A 23,830-nucleotide genomic window follows, 5' to 3' on the forward strand; every position below is an offset into this window, starting at 1 on the left:
AGATCTCGAATCCTCCCAAAGCCAGACACTGCCACCTATTGTCCACAAGATATTTGGCAGACTCAGGTGTTGAAAAGTTCTGGAGACAGTTGTCAACATAGAACAACTGCTCTATGGACTGCAGAATGTCCTCCACGTAGTCTTTGACATACTTTTGCAGCGCGAATATTGCACAGCAAGGGCTGCAGGTGGTATCAAAGGACAAGACCTGCCATTGTTTCTCCACACAAACCTCAGCAGTGGCTGATCCTCCAGTAGGAGACAAACCTGGTGGAAAATTGCTTGGATGTCCCCACTGATGGCAACTATGTACTGCTGGAAATGCAGGAGGACCCCGATGAGTGATGGTCTGACAGTTGGACCTGGGAGTAGTTCCATGTTGATGGAGAGACCGCAGTGAGAGAACGAGTAGTTGAAGACCATACAATCCTTGCCATTGTGATGGACAAGGTGATGGGGAATGAACCATGACTCACTAGACCCATTACGATCTTCTGTACTGAGCTTGACAACACTCATTGCTCTATACTGCAAAGCATTGGCATGACTGCTTTGGCAGTGGCTTTCAATGGCGGCGCATCCTTAATGAGGAGCAGAGGCGTAGTGTACCAGAGGGTGTCACCGACCTCCACCCTCTCAGTGCCACCTTCCAAAATACTATATGGCAGTTGATAAAGAGATTGCTGAGGTGTGCAACGCTGTAGAAGTCCGGGTTTGGCAGACTCAGTCCGCAGGCTAAGTGACCGCAGCTGCACCATCATCTTCATGGGAGGCAGTATAAGGCATGAGGGACTGTGGTAGACTGACCTTATAGCTATGCAAGTGTGCTGGGAGATGTTGCAGCATTCCGAGAGTCCTTGGGAAGATTCACAGAGGAATTCATTGATCTTGTCAATGCGGTCTTTGAGGTCCTTCATCCCCATCCCACGAAATTTTTGCTTTAGTGTTTCTACCAGAAAGTTCTTGACATTTTACTAGCATGATCTTCTGATCCAACATCATGTGCGCTCACATCTGATGCTGATGGAGAATTTGGATGCTGTCATTTAGAGTGAAGGAAAGGGCCAATGGAGACATCTACGCATCTGAAGACCATGATTGAGGAGTTGAGGTGGATCTGGGGATTGGTCTCACATGCGTAGCAGAGACATTCCCATATATCCCTATGGCTCTCAAAGTGGCTGGTCTCTTAATCTTAGGCTCTCAAGTTAGAAGCTGTCGTCCCAGGTCAGCTTTCAGGCTTGCAGTCTCAGCAAGCAGGTTCTCTTCCACAGCAATTAGTGACTCTACTCATTGTCTCTCTGCGGCAAGCTCCGCTGTTCTCCGGGCTAGATGGCTCTTCAACAACACTTCCCTGGCCTCATTGACAAGCAGAACCAGCAGAACATCTGCCTGTAATTTTAAATGGAGATAATTCATGGATCAAATAAGCAAGGATGTCTACACTATGTATATACAGTACAAGTATTATACACTTGTACTGCAGGTTACACAACAACACATACCGCCTTTTTTGTGACAAGGCGCTTTATTGTGTGTTGCTGCAAAGATGACAATGGTGGATGTTTAACTGCAGTCATCTGTAACACAGAAACATTACAAACAAATTAGAGCCTGGAGATAATGCATGAATAGGTGTTTTAATACATTGCATTAATAGATAGCAAAAAGTAGCATCTTATTCTCTTAATAATAACCTAACATTTTTGCCGCAGAGCTGCAGTATGTGCATTTTCATTCCTTGGGAAGAGTCTTGATAGCTTTGGAGGAGGGTCTTGGAGGCTTTGGTGTTCCTGTACCTCCGTAAAAGCGTCTTGTTTCGGTGGTCTCTTAGTAGGCAGGCCATGTAAACAGCAGGTAAAGGCCACTGTGGGTAGAATAGATAGTAAAATGTAGCATAGATATAAATAGGCCACAGTGGAGCGGGATAACAAGTAATCTATGCCCAATTGGCAAAATAAAATAGTGGTGTTGGACTGAATGTGATATTTCGATGTCAGACATGGCAAACTAGTGAGCTCATCAAGACTCTTCGGAAGAAAGGCTGGGCGATGCGAGATATCACCAAATATCTGAAGATCATTGGAGGTACATCTTCCTTGGGCACTATCCAGCAGTAAAGAAGAGTAACTGAAAGCTGCGTAAACTGACAAGGCACTGTATACTATTCAAAGTTTTTCAAAATTCAACAAAAATAACAATAGGCTATAAGTACCAAACTATGCACTGAAACTATGTCTCTCTTCCAGTCAGGTCATGGAAGTAATAGAAACCATCTTGAAGACAGACGAGTTACTGGCAAGAAAAGTGAAACATAAACATCAGTTTATGGACAGTGAGAAAGGCAGTTCCTAATCTCAGTTGGTAATTTTGGGAAGCCCAGGTAGCCTTACACTAGCATATCTCTGTTACATTTTCCTATCAATACCACTGCGGCAATGCAACATTAAATATAGCCTTCTTATATCACATTTTGATATGCATATTCTGGTTACAGATTGGTTCCAATGACCCGTTGGAAAAAGAAAAAAAAAAAAAAAACACCAAAGAGTTACATCTACATCCAATACATCAAGCACAAGAATGGCAGGCTGCTGGTGAGAAGTTTGATGTTTTGTTCACTGATGAGTCAACTGTGGCACTGAAACATTTTGCACTGCTGTGCTGGAGAATAACCAACTTTATGGCCTAGAGCGAAACACCTGGCCAAACTGCACGTCTGGGGCGGAATTTTGCATTGTGCTCCAGGCCCGCTTGTCATTTTCGAAGGTGAGTGATGAGTTTGAAGCCTACAGTAAGGGTTGATAAAGAGTATACAAAATAAAATGTTAAAATAAAACATTATTTAACCCGCAGCTATTATGGATTAACACTTCTACGTGGAAGAGATCATCAAAAAAGTGGCACCTAAGAGAGCAGTTCCTTATACATATACATAGATTCTTTCAAAGTAGGCTAAACGTTTTTTTCCATAACAATCCTTCCATAACATTCCAATAAAAGCAATGTGATGATGATAAGGCTACTAATGATTATTTGTCCTCTGCTCTTAATTTTTTCAGACAATGATTCCAAACACACTACAACCAGTGTTAGAGCCTGCATTCAAAGTGAGGGGATCAACTGGGTGCTGACACCGGCAGAGTAAGTTAGTTACCATAATCACACAATTTCTCTTCTAAAGACACATGTAAATCATGTGTGATTCACATGAGAATAATGCGTGAATATGACCAAATTCGAATAGGAACAACAGTAAAGGATTATACTCAAAATATGGATGAAATGGGAACTGGAGTGTCTCCAGGCTGCTGTATGGTGGAAGAGAGAGTGAGCAGGCACTGGCAGCCATCTTACATGCAGGTGAGCCAGGCTACATCAAATGTATCTTAGGAAACCCCAGGAGACACTTTACCTTCTTTTATGAGATCCATCCTGTAACGCTCTTAATTCTGCTTCAGGCAAGTTTGCATCTAGCTAAAGCTTCTCAATCTCTATCTGTTGCTCCCAAATGCTACCTTGCGCCTCACGCCCATTCTCCTGCTTAGACTGCAACAGCAGGAGTTCTTTTCTCTTTTCAAAAGTTAATTCACCACAATCAGACAGAGGAAAACTTGAACAACCATGCAACATGTAACCAGCGACCACTTGCTCAGCGACCTTCTCACCACCTTTTGAATTACTAGGGGCTGTCAAACTTTCAAGCTCTTCTAACTGGACCTTTAAGGTGGTTATCATAGCCTCCTAACATCCCTAATTAGGCAGCACTATTTCATAATGTTCAGCAATTTTCAGTATCTGGTCTTTTACATTTACCCAACAGTGACACTCTGGGACACGGCAAAAAAAATCCTCCATCATTGTTATTTTTTCACAAAGACCAAACCAGACAAGCCACTAAACCAAATAAGCACTCCAATTCCAGAGTGCTACAACACACCAGCCTAATATGGCTATAGCAAATCAATCAGCGAAACAAGCTCTTAACCACCATGAATAAGCTAGGCTACCCAAATGAAGCATGCCAGTTGAACGTGATGTACAGACACTATTAAGGTTTTGACCCTCCAGAGCACTTCTGTCCTAGCTAAGTGCCTAACCAGTGGAAGAGAGAGTGAGCAGGCACTGGCAGCCATCTTACATGCAGGTGAACTAAGCTGTGCAGCTGTGCAGTTGTGCCACATCTGCACTGACAATCCTTCACCTACAGGCACACCAGAGGAAAATCTCAATGAGGAGATGTAAAACTACATAAAGATTGTTTTTGACTCTGAAACTCAAATATATCATCTTATGGATATCGACACTTGAAATAAAACATTAAATATAAAAACTATTTTAAAAAAGGGCCCTTAAAATTTATTATCTATCAATCTATTTATCTTTCTAAAATATCTTTCACAGTCTGGGTTTTATTCTCAGCACATCCACAGTCAATGCAGACTTCCTTCCAATTGAAAGGTATTCATCTGGCACCCTGGATAATGTCATTTTATAATGAATCATAGCAGCTAATAAAGTCAGGATTGATTTGTGCTGATACAAAAACACATCAGGCAGAAACCATCACATCTGTAATAAATTGATGCTGATCACTCCCTCCCTGCCGTTGAGCGGCTAGAGCAGGGCACCTTATTTAATTATATATTTTTTTCTTATTGTAGGTTGCTCGGTGGAGCAATCGATCTCTGTGCAGAGCCTTTTGTTCTCTGAAGTAATAAAGGAGCATATTGATTTACTGGCGGGCGACAGTTACCTTTTGCCTTCTCCGTCTGTTTTCTTTTGTTCCAATGTTGAGTCTCTGAGGAGGAAAAGTTTTGTTTATAACAAAGCTGGACCCCTATACTTTGCTGCAATACAATTCACATCCACAGTGAAATGTAGGTCTTGTTGAAAAAGTACAACTCAAGAGGTTTTGATCTGTACAAGTAGAATTTTCGTGGGATGGTTATTCGTCAGAACTAAGGGCTTTTTCACTGTCAACAAATTAAGATCTTCTTGCTGATTTTCTGATCCCCACTGCTAATTTCCATTTGAGGATAAATGGCCCCCTCCAGTCTTCATGATAAGTATGAACAACCATAACTGTGTTAATGTGAGCAAAAATTAATGCAAGAAACAAAGGGGCATATGTGAGAGCAGAGCAAAAAAATTTAGACTGACTCTACTACATTTTAACAAAGTCAGAAAAAAGCATGGTTCCACTTGAACAAATCTCATCATTGCTTTTGAAATGCACAGCTGTTGTCACTTTAGTTCAGAAATATATATTTTTTTTTTTGCTTTTGATGGGTCTATTTAAGGAAAAATTTATTAGCTAGTCTTCTGGCAAAAATAAACTGAATTTGTCAATTTACATCAGTGAAAAGTGAAAGCCAGTATTTTTTTGATATTTTTCATTATTTGTGTTTAACAAATAAACTTATAGGGCTATGCACTTTTCAGCTCTGAATAAGAACTGCTCATTTTACTCTATGTTCCTTCAAGCCTTTAAGGGTCATAATAAGCACAAAGACAGTGCCTGTTGCAGTTACAGTACAGTAGATTTACAATGAATCAGGTGTGTCAAGGTTTGTGTTGGTAACTTCCTGTTTTATTTTGAAAGTCTTGTCACCCCTTAGTGCTATCTACAGTGGGGCAAAAATGTATTTAGTCAGCCACTGATTGTGCAAGTTCTCTTACTTAGAAAGATCAAGTCTGTAATTTTCATCATCAGTACACTTGAACTATGAGACAAAATGAAGGAAAAAAAAAAGTTCAACTCAATTCTTTGTAACATAACCTTTGTTGGCAATGACAGGTCAAACGTTTGCTGCAAGTCTTCAATAGGTTTTCACACACTGTAGCTGGTATTTTGGCCCATCCCTCCATGCAGATCTCTAGAGCAGTGATGTTTTGGGGCTGTTGCTGGGCAACACGGACTTTCAACTCCCTCCACAAATTTTCTATGGGGTTGAGGTCTTGAGACTGGCTAGGCCACTCAAGGACTTTGAAATCATTTTTAATGGAGCCATTACTTTGTTGCCCAAGTGGTGTGTTTGGGATCATTGTCATGCTGGAAGACCCAACCACATCCGATCTTCAATGCTCTCCCTGATGGAAGGAGGTTTTTGCTTCAGTCTTGGCCATGGTTGAGTTTGGAGTCTGACTGTTTGAGGCTTTGGACAGGTGTCTTTTATACACATAATGAATTCAAACAGGTGCCATTAATACAGGTAACACGTTTTTTTTTTTCTTTTTTCTTTTTTTTTTGTTATTAAAAAGATTACTTTTTTTCACCTCAATCTCCATCGGCATCTCCTGCATTTGGGTCCTCACACTCTGACATACATGACAGGGTGAGCTATTCCTTCCTTTCATACCTCTGACAGACAGGTAACAAAAAGGTCAGAGCAGCTTTGATCAAAATTTACCTCCTGCCTCCCACTCTGTCGTAAGGGAGGCTGCTCTGGAGGCATTAACGAAATAAAAAATCTGAGCTATTTACAAGTTCACTGTAATGAATTATGACAAGCTGCCTCTGCAAGACAGGTTTTTAGAACTGGTCTAGTAATTGCACAATGAGCAGACTGTTTTTACACGTCACAATTATATGTTTATCAGCTTGGGATTTTTTTTATTTTGCTGGAGCAGAAAACATGGACTGGAGAAGTAGAAAATTCTGTTCCATCACTATTTTTCATTGAAAAACATTTATACCTGCAATTACTTGGACGGATGATGTTTACGTAATCTTTTGGGTTAAACATATTGTTGATTAGCTTAACCTCCCTTGCAGTTTACTGCTTTGTGATCCCTCTTCCTCTGGTGCAGAGGGTCATAAAAGCAATAGAGTACTCAAAGATTTTCTATCTCACACTTTTCAGGAATTAAGTGACCTCAAAGTTACCATAAGCCCACAAATCCAACCAGAGGAATTGTCTTTTTAGTGCTGTCCGAGCTGAAGTTTGAGCTAAAGTAATAATTTCCTCCCTGTAATTGACATTGGTGTTTTCAGGAAGACAAGCTGGCACCACATTCTATTACTCATATATTTCATGAGATACGACTCATCATTGTATGGCACTGCTTCAGCACAGCTTTCGACACGAATTGGCATCGATAAGAGAGAAAGTTAAAAAGATACTCCAGAAAAATTGAGGGGATCACTGTTCACCTTCCCAGGTGGTTGACTTGACCTTTGATCTGCAGTGTCACTGTGGCATGTGTCTTATACCTGTCATTAAGTATGTAGACAGAATCTAGAGGACAAAAAGACAAGTGTTTCATCAGTCACTGAAATTAAAGTTTATCTGTGTCTTTAAAATGAATTATTGTTACTAGTTTAGTGAAATTAAAGTCTCCCTCTATCAAGAATTTAACCCACTTCACGTGTGTATGATGTTTTTGACATATCAAACACATTATAAAAGATCAGTGCCATGAATAAGTTGTTCCACCTGCTCCACCTTGGATCAGCAGTGAACAAATGAAAGTCTTGTGAAAGATTGTCACACTTAATTTTGCATAAGTCATTTAACCTAAGGAATCAATTTCTTGTGGGAAGTCAGCTAGTCACATGTACCCACAGTATGGACACCATGAAGACTGTCAGCTGCTAACCCACTGCCAGTTACAATCTAACATACAACTTAACTAATAAACTATGCCCACTGTACTTATATTTCATCAAATTGTATTTTGATGCACAGCCTAGGTTCGACTTAGACATGTTGCTAAGACGTTTCCTTTGCTAACTCTCTTGAGACGTCTGTCCTTGGTCTGATTGGTATAATTATCCCCATTATGGTCTTATTTTTATTTATTGTCATTTTTTACAATAACAATCACAATGTACTTTACAGATTTCATTGAAGAAAAAAGGGGGGAAAATATTTTCATTGTTTATGTGAGGCTGCTAGTTTTGAAGCATGTATATGTAGCAGCATTAAGGGTGCTGTTCTTAATTGATCCAAGCTGGTGGCTGACCATTGGTTCTGCTATGTATAAATGCGGCAGTTTTGTTTGTGCTCCTCGATTGTGTCACTTCCCATCTGGAAGTTTGCCCTCCCAGGTAATGCCACTTGCTGCTTCTTCACCTCAGTAATGAGGTCTCTCTTTCAGTGTGCAAAAAGCATTTGTGTTTCACTGCAGAGCAGCAGCAGAGTGTGCCGTACTCCATTGTTTCACCTGGCTTAATTTGTATTGGTAGGTGTCCTATGTCTCACTCCTCTGGTTGTTATCTCAAATGGCTAAATGCTAATGTGGTTGCAGGTGAATGCCGGTAGCCATGCGGATTTCCTCACTCCCATATGTCTTCCAGGCTCTAATAAGGTAGGCTATTCCTGCGTTCCAAATTCCCTTGCTTTTATCTTTAGCTTTGCAATGCTAATTTTGTTTTTTTTTTTTGATACTGGGAAAGCCTTATCAGCTGACTGAGTCCAACAGTGGTGCAGACATGATGTCACATCGGTCCTCCCTGTTCAGGATTGTAACATTGCTGTCCTCAAAGTAGTGTGCCTTTTTCCTTTAGGTGTAAATAGACAGCTGAAACTGGACCTGAGAAGGTGGCCCTTCTATGTTGGCCCATGTGTTTAACGGTCGTTTGGTTTCACCAATGTATAGGTCCTTGCATTCCTCACTGCATATAACAGATTGCTTTTCTGAGTGTGGTACCCTGTCTTTGGGGTGTACCAGTTTTTGCCTGAGTGTTACCTGGTTTGAGATGTAGAGGGCAAGTATCATTTCTCAACATTGTTTATTTCTGTTTTTCATTTTGGGCAGTTTGTGTCTTCTAATTTTTGAAAAGGTGTTCATTTTTGTAAAGTATTTGGAATCACCTCTCTTGTCTCAAGTAAAACGAACCTGTGTCCTATTGATAGGAATGGTAACCAATTCTTTGGGTGAAATTCCCAAAGTGGTGTTGTCATGCAACTTAAATGTGTAATTTTATTGGTATATCTCTCTGCTTGCCGCCGCAACATATAACTAGTATGTTCTTTTTTTCTTTTGGGCTTCATGTTTATAAGAACATTTCCAGGGTGAACTTTTACTTAACTGATCAGAAAATATTAACATACTGTATGTGGAGGTGAATGAGAAGGAAAAAAAAAAGAAAAATTAATTGGATCAGACATGCGTGTCTCATTTCATAATCTGTCATGATTATTTTTGAAAGTATATAAATAAAAGAAAAGAAATAAAATAGGTTCCCCCAGAAACGGATAAGCAGTTGAAGATGAATGAAAGTAGGTTAATAAATATATGCCATTAACTGGAATCTGTTATGACATGATTTAATATCAGTTTACCTACAAAATCTTTGCTGACACCACTGTATTCTTTATGGAAAGTGCACTGTCACTGAAACAAAGGAACATATAAAAATTACAAAGACTGTACCACTTTTACCATAAAATGTCTGTTGATTCTGGCATTGGTACTTCCAGTATAAATGGGCAGAATCATATTAAAACAGAATGGTTCAACTTTATGGAGCAGATTCTGGATTTCTATTGTAGATCTGTTAGAGTGTGTTCTTGAGAAAGAGTTGTGCATTTTCATGGTGATCCACCTCATTTATTTATAATTTAGCACAGAAGTTAGTTGCCACAAAACAAAACCAAAAACAGGTGAATAAGTACATTCTTCAGCTGTCCAGAGCTTGTCCTCTCCCGATCAACCAAACAGTTAGGTAGTCCATAGACAGAGCACAAACTGAAGCCACTATAGGCACAATTCTCTTGTCCAAGATTTCTCCTTGAGGTCATCTCTCGGTCAAATGCCATCTAGCAGCTGTTAACTGCACAGCTTGGTGGTCTCATAGTCCATTGGATTGGGCAGACGTGAGCTGAAGGCTTGTAAGGAGGCTTGAATGCGAACCACCTCGCTGGCAGTCAGTTTGAGTCGATGCCTTAAGAGACAGGCAAACAGGTCCAACCTCTGTTGACCAGGAGGGGACAGCCGGTTAACTCTGTCTCGAATCTCAAGGAGCTGAAGCATGGCTGTGTCCTGGGAACCTTGGGTGTATGGGTAGTCTAGCTGCAGAATCAAGTCACGGATTGCCTCTGGGTCGAAGTGCATGCTGTAGCCAAACACCTGGATGCTATTAATCTTCATGTAGCCCAGATTTCGGACAGCATCTGTAACTTCTAAAGGCTCATAATAAACACTGTCATTCAATCCATCTTGAGTCTTTATCCTGCTCCGGAGATAGATATGAATGGTTTCAAAGAAAGTCTTCCATTTGTTGCCCAATGTCAGAGTCCAGTTATAGCACTCAAAGGGTAAGTCTAGCTTGGTGGCCTGCCAATCTGGGAAAATATTTTCATTGACTGGGATGTACCAGCTCTCAGAGTGGCTCCCTCCAAAGGGGTTGATATAGAGAGAAAGTACAGGCTCCAGGGTGCTGTTCTTTGTAAGGCAGATCTGGAGGGATATTCCCAACAGCATGTGGACCATGTTAGACTTGTACTTGTTGCTCTTTAGTGTCAGCAACATCCTTTTTCTCCATGATGGGTCAAACCAGCTGTTGAGTCGCATGTCATTGCTGATGAAGATGGCATGGACCTAATGGAAAAAGAAAAAACAGACGGTAGACAGACAGCATCAGTACACTTCACACATCTAAAACGTAGTGCAACAAGGAAATGGTTCTCTGAGTTGCTCCCATGAGTTAATGCATTTTCCCAAGGTTCCTCTCTTATCCAGTCAATAATTATTACACAAGCGCTGAAAGAAAAATACCTCAAGCCTACGGTCAGCGCTCTGGAGTAGGTAGCCCAACTCCAAATCCTGGAGGTCCGTTTCGAATCCCAGGTAGCTCTCAGTGGAGTCCACCACCATGAGCCTGCAAGCCCCTTGCAACAAGGTGAATCCCCTGTTGCAGCTCCCACAGCGAGTGTGGTTGTCTGGTGCACACATTGCACAGGCCGAGCCTTCACCAACAGTGCATGGTGGAGGCAGCTGACAAGGGCTGTGTTCATATCGACAGCTGCAGCTGTGAAGCTCCTCAGAGAATGCACCAAGCTGGTTGTTCTCTGAGCAATACAGGAGGGACTGGAAATGATTCAGCCAGTACGACTGAGGCCTGGAACAGTGAAGACAGGCAAATGGAAAATACAGAAAATGCAGAGAAAAATAGATGGAAAGACACAGAGTAGTTACAGGACATATAGGCTAACCCACTTTAATAGTTAGAAACTTAATGAGGTCCAGGTTATCTGTCCTGGTGTGCAGACAGCTTGCTTGTTAAAAATAAAAAGCATAATCAGCATGATGTTAAGCCACAGACAGGTCTGACAGATTCTAGTAAGAGAGGTCTCTTTGAAACTTCTTTCATTATTTCTTTCTCAGTCGCGTCTGTCATTCTGTTCGAGTGCATACTTTGAACTTGCTACACAATAGTGTAGCGGACTCTGGATGGCAGACATGAGATAAACAAGTCACGGTAAGGGTATGGGGAGGCTCTGGCACCAAGAAGAGCCTCCTGAGCCCATGCATACACCTCATAAAGCTATCACTAGGACCTAAAACAGAAACCAAAGGAATGTCTAAAACTAACAAGTTCTCAGTATTGAGCCTTGAAGCTGTAAAGGTGCCAAAGCAATTTACAGTTGGCTCAGGAAATCTGCTTCAGACCCCCTCTCCCACAGGAAACAAACAATATACATGAAACCCCACAAAGGGACACTGGATGAATGTGGCAACAACTATCACCTGGGATTGATAGTTGGTTGTCACCTCTCAACAAACAATGTAAAAAGGTATCTTGAGCTCCATCAAGACACTGTCCAGGGGGGCTCACACCGGCATTCCACTCAGATCATCAAGGAGAACATTGTCTTCAACTGCAACACTCATACCAAAGCCCCCAATAAATACGCCCAAGGATAAAATACTCTTGCTTTTTATGCTCTCTTACTCTCTTGCTTCTTCGCCCTTTTTGTTCTTCTGTAATATTTGGGTTCCTTTCATTACTTTAAATTTTTCTTTCCTTTTCATCCTGTTCATACGTGAACAAGTGTTTTATTTTTCTTGCACGAGATTTTACTTTGTTACAGTAACAAGCCAGATTAAATGTCAAACAAGTGAATCTTTAAGAATTTAGTTCCCTATATTCCTATGTTCCCCATATTATTATTTGGATGTCAAAGCTTATTACGACGTCAACCGCTATCCATCCGTCCAGGACCGGCAGACCATAGATGAGAGTCCCAACAGAAGGAAGTCTGCTGGTGGACTACACTGACGCTGATCCACCAAGATCCCGGCAGAACCCGTTACTCCTGGTAATGTCTGTCATCTCCGAGGGGCACCAGTCCTCATCTTTGAGGACTGGTGCCCCTTTTTAACGAGAGCAAATTCTAAATTGCGGTGTTCACGCCACAATAGAATACTGCAAATAACATACAATGTTCAAAAAACACCCAATTACTTGCTAACAAGTCTACAAATGCTCCTCATCCAATGTCAAATGTCATCCACTAATAGTGGTCGTCGGTGTGGCTGGTGTAGTCGTCATAAGTACTGGATGATGTTCTTCGTCAAGGTCAGAAGCTAAAACGCTTAAGTCTCGTAATCGGTTCAATGACAAATCTGAACACTTTCTGTCTGATTGGCAAAAGTGTATTTTCAGGGTGAAAGCTCACACACAGCCGTTTTAGCATCTCATTTTTTTTTTCTCTTCTAATATCTAGGATTTACATATATTATAATGTGCGTGTAGTTTAATTTCAAAAATGTGAACTGTTGTTCCCCAAGAAATTCACAGTCTACACTTATTTGCTGTTGTAAATTTCCACCATAATATTGACACCAAGATTGTGTTTATAATACCTTCAAGTTGCAGAGCTAAACTTGCCAGAGATTCTTGCAGAGTATTACCAGTATTGTTTTCCTCATCCTTCAGGTTTTAATGAATGCAAGTCACACATACATGGGCACAAACACTGGCGTTTCAAAAGGAAGCAAAAGTGAGAGACAGAAGAGTGAGAAGAACGTCTTTGATCAGTTTGTGATATAAATATTAGACGTTCCCTCCAGCTGTAGGCTAACTTACTCTCAGATATACATATAATTCTCTCATGTGGGATGGATTTTAATTCCCTTCTGTAGCACTTTCTTTACTGTGATCTCTTTATGCCTCTTCTCATTTTTGCTTGCTGATGAGAGGAAATGCACAGTACCGATGGCTTTTACAAAAAAAAAAAAAGCTTTTTCTTTGATGGCAATGTATTGTGGTAAACTTTATGCTTATCTGAAAATGTTTGGTGGATTACATTTGGGGCATCATTCCTCTGTATCCCCATTTCATTGTGTGCTTGGCAGTGGGAATCAAGTTAGGGTTCAGAAAATCACCCATTTAAATATCAAAACCCCTCTAATGGAAAAAGCGGTCATGGGAAATGAACCAAAAAAGCTCATTCTTCCCATCACTCGCTACTTGCGGCACAGCATTTCACTTCCAACAGTGTCAGCATAGAGAGCAGTCGCCAAGACAAGGCAGCAGTTGTGCTGTTACTTTCCTGGCATGATTATGTACAGACCTCCTGCTCCCCGAAAGCCAAACCTCTTCTGCAATTCACAATGTCTCATAAATGATGTGTGAAAGGAGCAGGAAGCTCAATTTTAATCCAACTGGAATGACATGATTCACATCATGAAAGAATATGGACACCCAACTTTAAATATATATTTTTTTCAACATATACTTTTCAGCATTCTCAATCCACTGAAGTTAATCTGCTCCTAAAACACCCTGAATTCCTGTGAAGATTTTGAAATCCTAACTGAAGAGATGTATTCCCATACAGCCACAAGAGCATAAATGAGGAGACCAATGTGGTGATCAGGCATGTCTGGCAAGTTCATGCCAAGTTTGTTAGATATAACTGAAGCCATGGATCTGTGCAGATCAGTCAACTCTTTCAACTCCAAAACTGCTGCTTTGTTGCCACCAAGTTGGAAGCACAGTCCATGCCAAATATAACAAAGACAGATGCAGGTAATCATTGCAGATCAAGCTGGACCAAAGGTATCAATTGTTACTTGACAAATACAGGTGTCAGAAAGACTCAAATACAACAAAAAAACCACCACCCAAAAAAAAAAAAAAAAAAAACATACAAAAAAACCCACCCAAAAAACTCAAAATTTCATGATCGTCGATCATTCATAGTTTCTTCACAAGTTTGGACTTTTCCATTCACTTGACTGTGTGCCAAAGTATCAACTAGTGCAGTTTATCCAGGTCATAATAGGATGGTGCATGGAACGAAGTCCAGGATCCAGACTGTGGTCTGGATCTTCATGGTCTCTATTATTAATGCATGGTATTAATACTAAATTCCCAAATAATGTAATTAGTCCACCAATGGTAGAGCAAAAGGATTCAATAAAAACAATACAATAGAAGAAAAGTTCATTATGTGTAATATTTTCCCCTCATGGCCTTTTTTTTTTGTAAGAAATAATGACTTACACAGTGTAAGACAGTGCAGATTGATCAGTATGAATGCCTCGAGAAGTTAATTAAAAACCTATTCAACACTTTACAGTCAAATCTTAACTGTGCCCTCTCAGTAGTCATGCCAAGTTGATAGGAGCTTTTTGAGGAAATTTCACCTTGATGTGCAAAAAAGAAAAAGAAAAGCCTTTTTGGGGAGGTAGAGAAGCCAATAAAAAGAGAGACATTTTCTAAGCTGATTAAAGCAGAATTACTGAATGTGTCTCTTGTATGACAACATGCATCATTACACATAATGGCTGAAGTTTCAACACAAAGTGTACTGTGCATTTTTACCATTACTTGCCTCATTAAAGCCAAGCTAACTGCTGCTTCCACTTGTTTATTTGCTCATAATTGTCGGCATGGAGGAAAAGTAGCTCACTGGAAGCAGAATGAATCACACGCCTATCTATTTCAGGTGCCACAAACAGGATAGTAGCTGGACAGTGAGAGATCTTTCACTTCTCTCCCAGACAAACTGAGAGATATCCAGTTGTCTGTCTCCTTCTACTAAAGATTTCTATGAGGAGCAAAAATCAGGACAAAGCTTCACAGAAGATGCTATGGTAGTAACACAGATAAACATTGCTTTAATGTGGGCAATAACGCTCCTTTTTCCAGGTAAGTGGATGGTAATATCAGCTGCAAAGATCAGTGATTAATGTGTGTTTTGCCAATGTGGTGGAAAGAGCTTGAAAGATTGGGGGTGGGGGGGTACACTGAAACAGAAAAACGAAAGAGAAATAGAAATATGGACTGGACACTGAACAGAGTGTAGTGTATAAATTAATCTAAAAACTGATTTATGTGCTGTGTTCTGTACCATAACCACCATTACTGTGGTGGCTTAGTTGAACTTAACAGTGTGAATGAAAGGGATTGGATTCATCACCTTCACCACCCTAACCCTAACCCCCCCTTTTCACATAGGAAAGGGTACCACTGAAGTCATCCTAGTTGTATAGTTTTTTTTAACAGTAATTCACCAACAAAAATTTCAAAGATACAAAAAAAAAAAATAAAAATAAAAATAAGTGCAAATAATTTATTCTCAGTTTTTTTTCTAACACAAAAATAAAAACTTAATCCTCGACCAATACCACCGTTTTGGCCACTAAATACAGTCAGGTAAGACCTCTTTCCAGCTTAAGCAGCTGTGAAATACTGTCATGTGTCCCCTAACTAAAAGGTACAAAAGCAAAGACACTAACACAATCGTAGCAGTGTGAGAGTTTGGTCCATTGATAATTCAATGGAAAGAATCAAAGCAACAACTGGTGTCCAGTGATGGCATCTGCTGTTCTCAACCTGAAATCCAACAGTGAATTGATTATTGTATTGAAATGCCACTTTGATTTGACACTGTTTCTGATGCCAATTCAATTGTAAGAGGGGAAATATTACAAATTAATACATTATTCAGAAAAGGCGTTCATAATGCTAAGTGGCAGAAACAACCTTGATGACAAGACCAAGTCTATTTTTTTTATATATATATAACAACATCAGATGTATTCTGTTGCCTTTTTTCATTTATCAGCACCATTGGTACATTTGAACTATAATTTAGTGATGTAATAGGTTCCTTATTTCATCAAAATGCAACCTGATTTATTCTTAATCAGTGTAATGATTGCTTTGTTTACTGACCACAAAGTTAATAATTGGTAGATTACGCATAAAAACAGTGTGGAAAGAGTGATGAAGGGGTGAATGATTGTTTGTTTGTTTTTTTTTTTATGACTGAATTAAGGTCTTTTGCAAGACAAGGTGAAGACATTTTCACATTATATGCACAAGATGATATAAAGTCAGTAAATACCCCAGTTACTTAGCTTCATTGCTACAGATGGGACAAAACAAACAACTGCCACTTCCAGTAGAATTAACAGCATGAAAAAACGGCAAAAAAGGTACAGATGTATGAACGCAAATTCCACTGCAGTCAAAAAAAGTGATAAAACGCTACATTTGTTAAACAACAGAGTAGTTGGTGATGCTCTACTCCGAGCAGTTAATTACAATAACAGTCATTTGCTGCACCCTCAATTCTGAACTCAGATTTTTGTGCACCATCTCTAAAACATAACCTGTCGACTCAGCCTCACTGTGTTCATCAAAGTTATTAAATACCCAGCTGAATGAGCCCTGAATCACACCAGGGATAATCACAAAGGGTGTGCACACCTCGCTGAGTCTCAGCTGTTACTTATACCAAGGGCAAATTTTCCACTTTAAGGTTCTGTAAATAAGAAAAAAAACTGATTTTCAATATTAATACAGAAGTAGTAGAAATACACCATACAGTATCTACTTTGTATAATTATATAGTACGGCATCCTCCAAGTCCCCCCCCCCCCCCCCCACTGTGTGTGTTTGTCTGCTTTTGGTTTTTGTAACTGGTTTAACAAAGGGATGTCAAACTGCTTGCCTTTCCAGCATTCAGACAAAAATAAAAGAAGGGAAAAAAAAACACGTCTAGGCAAATTAGTTATTTTAGGAAATATCTCCAAATATGTCAGGTCATTTAAGAAGAATCATGTTTTTCAGTCTGTCTTCCAACTCATAGACTTAAAGATTAAAAAAAGACCAGATAATGTGTGTAAATGTAAAGTGCACCATTCATTTGTAATTAGGCTATCAGTGCACAAATTTCACCTGTTATCTAATTTTATAAGACAAGAGAAATGAGAAATGCTAAATGATATTTTTCCATTTGTAGACAAGTGGACAGAATCATTTCCTGAGATATTTTAGGGGATTTCATGGAGATAAAGTCCAATGAAGTTAAATTAAGATTTCATGATTTTGTGAACGTTTTAAGAATCTTCGTGAAGATTTAATTCTGAATTCTGAGATTTGTGGAATCAGGTTCCACAGATGTTGGATGAGCTTTATTCTCACAACAGGTTATCTGATGATTTGCAAGTAACAAGGTGTATATCAGCTGAACTTGTGCCAGCAGGCAGCATAATTGTGTCCTCCTTTGTAGATATTTTTTGGTGAATGCTGCATAAAAGACATTAAAAAGCAAGATCATTTGCATGCATCAAGGGATTTATGCAAGCATATAAAAGTAAAATGGCTCAGCAAATGCAGCTTGTTTTATACATTGGTAGATGAGTCTATAGGGATCTGTAATGCCTGACACCACCAATGGGTATGTGCATCAAACAGAAAGGCAAAAATGTACAAAAAAATATATATATCTTTCATCTCACCATTCTTCATTTAAGAAATGGTGAGGGGTTTTTTTTGTCTGTATACATACTGGAAGCCTTAATTTCCTTCAGGATGAGTAAAGTATCTATCTATCCATCAATACACATTAAGAAAAAGCTTTAAAAAGACACAAACCAGTCCTTGATGAAAAGATTAAAATAATAATGTCTGTGTCTGTACTCCTTCTTACCGTTCTCTTGGTAGGCGCACTTGGGGCTGTTGGTGACATCTTTTGCTGAGACTGAAGAGCTTGAAGATGACCCTTTGGGCTCGTTTGGAGAGGACCCGCATTCTGTTCTCCAACTGCTCATATCGCCACTGGAACAAATTGTCTAATGCCCACAAGTGCTGGATAGTTGACATGTTGAGGAAATAGTTCTGAGGCAGCCTTGCAAGGAATGCCCTGAATTCATCTGTTATGATAGAAATGACACATAAAGTAAATATTCTTCATTTTTTTGCATCAGTTTATTTTATTTATGGGTTGTATCAATAGCTGTAATTTCTTACAAATAAGTTATTCTGCACCTGGTCTTATGTTTAAGTTGGAGAGGATTAAAGACAAGTACACATTCTAAGTTCAGATAATTCATTTATACATGTTATAAAACACTTGCAAGTACAGTACCATGTTTATGGGACAGACATAAAGGCCAAAACATGGCTATAGGCCTTATGAAAGCTTTATTCTCATATTAAAAGTGGAAAATGTAAAAACTAGTTTGACTCCTGACACTATATTGTCCTCCTGGTTCTTAGAGTTCCTATTAGAATTAGTATAGATAAAATCATTATAGTGGGTGATTTCAATATTCATGCAGATGCTGCCAGTGACAGCCCTATTCCGCATGTAAGTCATTATTAGACTCATTTGGCTTTTCCCAGCATGAGGAAGCTTCTTCAGCTTCAAGGACACCAGATGGGAGTTCTTTGAACACCCAGACATTGAGCACCACACAATCCCAGACCTGTCATACATCAATGTCTGCACAGACATTGTAACCCCCAAGAAACAAGTGCCCCCAAAACCAGAAGCCCTGGTATTTGAACTGCTCCAAACCCAGGTCAAAGGGTCAACCTGCACAAATGGAACTTCAATCAAATTAACGCCCATGCCATGTGGCAAGTAAAGAACATCACAGACTACAAGCAGCATAACAATCATCCCACCTCCACTGACCCCTCCCTCCCTGATCAGTTAAGTACATTCTATGCCTGTATGGCATTTCAAGATTAGTACTAATGAGATTTGCCGACCAGCCTGCCACAGTATTCACTCGCATTTTCAACCTTTCACTATAGCTAGTCAGTGTCCCCACCTGTCTGAAAACTGCCACCATCATCCACCATACCCAAAACCTCAGCCATCACCAGCATGAATGATCACAGGCTGGTTGCCATGGATCTCAAATGCATCCTGGTTCATCTAGAGAGCCCAGCAGAGATTGTTTTTGATGAAGACACTGAGGTGCAACAGGCTCCCTCAGAAACTACTCATCAGCTTGTACCACTGCACAATAGGATATCCTCACTTATTGTTGCAACCATGTGTTACTCCAGTGTTCACTGCTGCTGACAAAACAGCCTTACAGCAGATTGCTATGACGATTGAGAGAATTTTCTGCACTGCGCTCCCAAATCTGAGTGATAATCCACTCAAGCTGTGGGCCACAAATGGGCCACAAACATCCTGCAGGACCCCTCACACCCTGGAAACCCCTCTTCACTATCCTCTCCTCAGGCAGATTGAGAATTCCCAACACATGCACAAACAGGCTGTAAAACAGCTTCTTCCCTAGAGCTGTGGACAGATTGTAGAGATCACACACACAACTGCCATCGCCCCAATCAAGCGCAATAATAAACTCTAAATACTGTCATGTCTTGTTGCCGCTTATTTATTCAATTATTTATGTATTATATTTCAAACCATTCTAAGTTTTATTGGTATGAGTCTGATGTGTTTGGCTTGTGTATGTCTATATATCTATGTATTTTATGTTGCATTGGAGTTCTCAAATAAAAATCTGTCTATGTGAATGAACCTACTCACTGTTTAATCACAACATGTATCTCATATTAACATATGGCACTGAAATTGACCAATTAATAATATTTCCTCATAACCCTCTTCTCTCCGATCATTGATTAATAACGTGATTTTGCAACTATCGGTTGCACAGCATCTTGGAATTAATTCTGCTATGGTAGATGTGGTAGATGAATGTTTTACTTTTTTTTTTTTTCGTCTTTCACAAGACTAGCTGTGGCAACCCCTAAAAGGGGAAATGCTATTTCAGAATATTTCCCCCTGTCTCTGTCTCTTAGTCCCTCACTCTCCCTCACCCCACCCTGCATGTAAATCACAACATTACATGTAACTAACTTTGCTTCTTTCCACATGTGTTTCTCCCTTCTGTCCTGTCTCCTCCTGGTCCCATCCTACAGGCAGTGAATCATCCCTGCTCTATGTTCTATGTTCCTGCTCAATACCTGCTGCTGCAATAGTTGTCATTATTTATCATTATACAGTACTAATATCCCATTGCTATGTCCAATGCTAAAAACACTTCTCTCCTCCTGCTCTTCTGCTCTCTCTCAATTCTTTTGAGATGCAAATGATTTTGTAATAGGAAAATTGGTAAGCAGTATCCGACAGGTGGTACTTTAAAAAGTCACATTGTGATCATATTCAGAAAAGGAAAAAAAAAAAAAAAGAGCCCCTTCCAGCGAGTCCATTTTGTTAAAGGAAGCAGAGTAGTTAATGGGAACTAAAGTATAGTCTCAAAAAGAGACAAGCTCAAACAGAAAGAGTAAGCCATGCAAATGTATAATTTTTACCTTGATATTTAAATCTGCTTAACAAAGCATGAGTCCAACCACTGCTACTGCTACTACTATGAATAGTATTGCATTGCTGAGTTTGCTTTGTTGTGACATCTCAATGTTAAAAAAGTCCAGACAGCCTGTGTTCAGGCTCACTTTTGAAATGCAGACTGAGTATTTTTCTGTGGACTGGGTATGTACTTAGATAATTACACCACGACTTCCTTTATTGTCCAACAACACATGCAGATCTCATTTGAAACACTGACAAGACTGGGAGACAAGACAACACTTTATTTTATTTCCTTGAGTAAAATAGGGTAACAATAACTCTAACACAAGACAGGGACACCATCTCTTTATGTCTTTCCTGCCAGTAGCCCTTCTGCCAATAAGGCAGTGGAGATACCTGTAATATCCTACACTGAAGGACACATTTATGGCACTTGTAGGTAACTGTATTCTGGGCACACTCTTGCCCTCATTTCACATCCAGCTATTAAAACATAAACTTTGAAAGTAATTGCACTCAGGGATATTTTAGCCAAATCTGAAGAGTGGAGTAAAAAGACATCCATTTTGATTTCACCTGAGTAATAACCACCAAGGCAGGGTGACCGAGCGCAGCAATAATAACAAAATATTATGCTAAGGGCCTCGATTCAAATTTTGTCTCCCCGATGATATGAAAACCTGGAATGGCAATAAATGGGTGATGAGTAATCTAGTTCATACATATTATAAACTACTGGAGCTGAAAGCTGTTTATTTCCTTTTTTATTCTGCCTCTGTCGTGTTGTTAATTTTCTATATACAAGAGAGTGAGCCAAGACAGAGAATTGGCAAGTAGCTATTATATTTCACATATGAATCATAGAGTAGGGAGGAACATGCATATAGGATTTTCATTCGGATTTAACATTGGAGATAAAACACTCAAGTTCATCTGCACTCCCTCTCATATGAATGATTTATATCCTAAAAGTTAGATTTTCTTGCATTCAGGATGAGGCAGGGAATTTGAAAAAGAAGGAATTAATTCATTTCAAGATGGTTTCCTTACCTGATTCCTCAAATTCTATATAGAGCATCCCCCACATCTCTGTTATCCTCTGCAGGCTTTCCTCCATGGCTTGGATGTCCTTATAAGGGCAGTTGCACTCTGGGAACTTGGGGTCACAGTTACACCAGCAGTCGTTGCCTTTGCAGACAAAATCACCCTCTCCATTACAGGCTATGTAGCTGAGAGCAGCTTGAACGAAACTTTCTTTCAAGTAGTCTGGGAGGATCACTTGCAATCCTGTAAAACCAGGCTGGATTTAGTAGCATCATCAAATTCTTAAGTTGGAGAGTGACAATGACTGTGTGGTGACAATTTATACTGCAGCCTGAGCACACAATGTATCCAATAATACTTATTCAAACTTTAATTGATTTTCATCCCATGTATTCGTGCTTGACCTTTACAAACATGACAATCAAAGTAAAAGTAATAAAAGAAATCCAAACAAACCTTGTAGCTGGACTTTATTTTCAGGGCTCTGGACAAGTACGGAACTAACGGAATCAAGGTTGTCATAGTTACTGCATCCAAGAGGACCTGTGCGGGTCTCTGTCACCTGGACAACAACAAATAAAAAGCTCTATCATAAATTCTCCACAGTATCCATCCCCTAAGTGTGTGGCTAAATCATGTCCTTTCACAAAGAAATATATTAGGTATATATGACTTTTCTCCCAAGCATGTCTCAAAGATTGGTTTAACTTAATGGAGGGACAAAGGAATCTACTTCTTTTAACATAAAGGGTTGTCTGCGTAGTTTCTTCACAAACAATTGCACCTGTGAATGGAAAAAAAGAGAAAACTAGAGTAAGCATATTTACATTCTTCTAAATTGCTCCAAAAGTGCTATAGCTTGCTAATTTTTTTCTGTTAAAGTGCTGTATGGCATTTTACTTTTTGTCTAGCAACTGATTGAGGATGTTTCAATTGAACTTTGCCACAAAGCAGCTCCTGCAAAGCTTCCTTTTTCACTTCATTTGCAAGAGAAGCTCTTACTTCAGTGCTTCCCTTTCTTCTGCCCTGACACAGCGGAGGGCGCCTAAGTGATTCTCATTTTTCTGTCTTTGTGGTTGCCAAAATGTAGTTTGTTCTGTGATTTGTCCTGGTCAGGCTTGTCAGAGGACAGTTGGTCGCAAAGTGACAGATGGATGAGGCGAGACAATGAGGGCCAGTCGATCAGTAACACAATCATTGAGGGCTGAAGAGCTTGAGTGAAACCCCAGTGTAACACTCCTTAATCAAAAGCCTCATCCTGTGGATATTGGTTTCTAAGAGTCAGTATAAATATCTTCTTTGAAGAGGACGAAAAGGAAAATAACGATAATTTGAGTGCAATTTTACAGCTATAACATTTATATCACAATATATCCCTTATTTCTCTCATGAGGGATTTTAAAGCTGATATGAATGTTTGGAAATGAGATATAACTATTCAGACCACGTGAATACTGAATCTGTAGAAGGAATTATTTGATATGCCATATGATATGCCATATGGCAAAATATTGACTGACGAGCAGTTCATCCAATTTTTGCTCTGCATAGCATCTGCTATTCACTTCAGATACATTCTGGTATATTAAGAAATACTTAATATGACATTATTGGCCACCTGCATCTTGGCACATGACTGAATGAGGGAAGGAAGCAAATGCTTTAGCCCTATGGAGGATCAGCATTTTTATGTACTTTTCCTTCTTTTTTCGGGGTGGTGTAAACCAGGTGCAACAGCGCTGAGTGAATTTCTCAGACTCCAGAAGCAGAAAGAAAATATAGAGCATGTGGTTTTGATCAATTTCACATGCAGCAGATGAATAATTTAATATCTTCCAATACCATGAAGATGCTGTAAAAGTAAAGGTCGAGTACACTAATGGACGATCAAGATTCTGTGGCATTCAAGACAACAATTAATTTTATCATAACAGAGGGAACATGACGATGTATTTTTCACCATAATGAGAGCACAACTCCATTGAGAAGTTGTCCATGAGAAGAAAAATATGAAACTGGAGAATCCCTCTGTCTCTGAAGCCTTGCTAATTAGTGAGTCCAGACTGGCCTGGCAAATGTGGTGGGATATTGCCATTTATTCAGTCAAGGAAATTCTCAAATGGTATATGGTACTGATTACAGAAATTATTGGCCACAGAATAATGATAACAGAAACCAAGGCTTCATTAATCATTGAATAAAGAAGCTGGTCTGTCCAGTCACTTCTTCAAGAGAGA

The 23,830-nt window shown here is 39.6% G+C and overlaps 1 protein-coding gene across 2 annotated transcripts in view; it reads right to left on the reverse strand.

Annotated features, from left to right (window-relative positions):
* Nucleotides 1–9,580: 9,580 nt before the first annotated feature.
* Nucleotides 9,581–23,830, reverse strand: part of brinp3a.2 (bone morphogenetic protein/retinoic acid inducible neural-specific 3a, tandem duplicate 2) — a 37,245-nt gene continuing 22,995 nt past the window's right edge. For both annotated transcript variants that reach the window (XM_029500447.1, XM_029500446.1), the window contains 5 exons: nucleotides 22,050–22,155; nucleotides 21,600–21,836; nucleotides 17,901–18,123; nucleotides 10,726–11,068; nucleotides 9,581–10,548 (listed from right to left, as the gene is read on the reverse strand). In XM_029500447.1, the coding sequence (XP_029356307.1) occupies nucleotides 9,778–10,548; nucleotides 10,726–11,068; nucleotides 17,901–18,123; nucleotides 21,600–21,836; nucleotides 22,050–22,155 (1,680 nt within the window). In that variant the 3' untranslated portion in view covers nucleotides 9,581–9,777. The remainder of the gene's footprint in view (nucleotides 10,549–10,725; nucleotides 11,069–17,900; nucleotides 18,124–21,599; nucleotides 21,837–22,049; nucleotides 22,156–23,830) is intronic.

Source organism: Echeneis naucrates, chromosome 4, assembly GCF_900963305.1.
Source record: "Echeneis naucrates chromosome 4, fEcheNa1.1, whole genome shotgun sequence".
NCBI lineage: Eukaryota > Metazoa > Chordata > Actinopteri > Carangiformes > Echeneidae > Echeneis > Echeneis naucrates.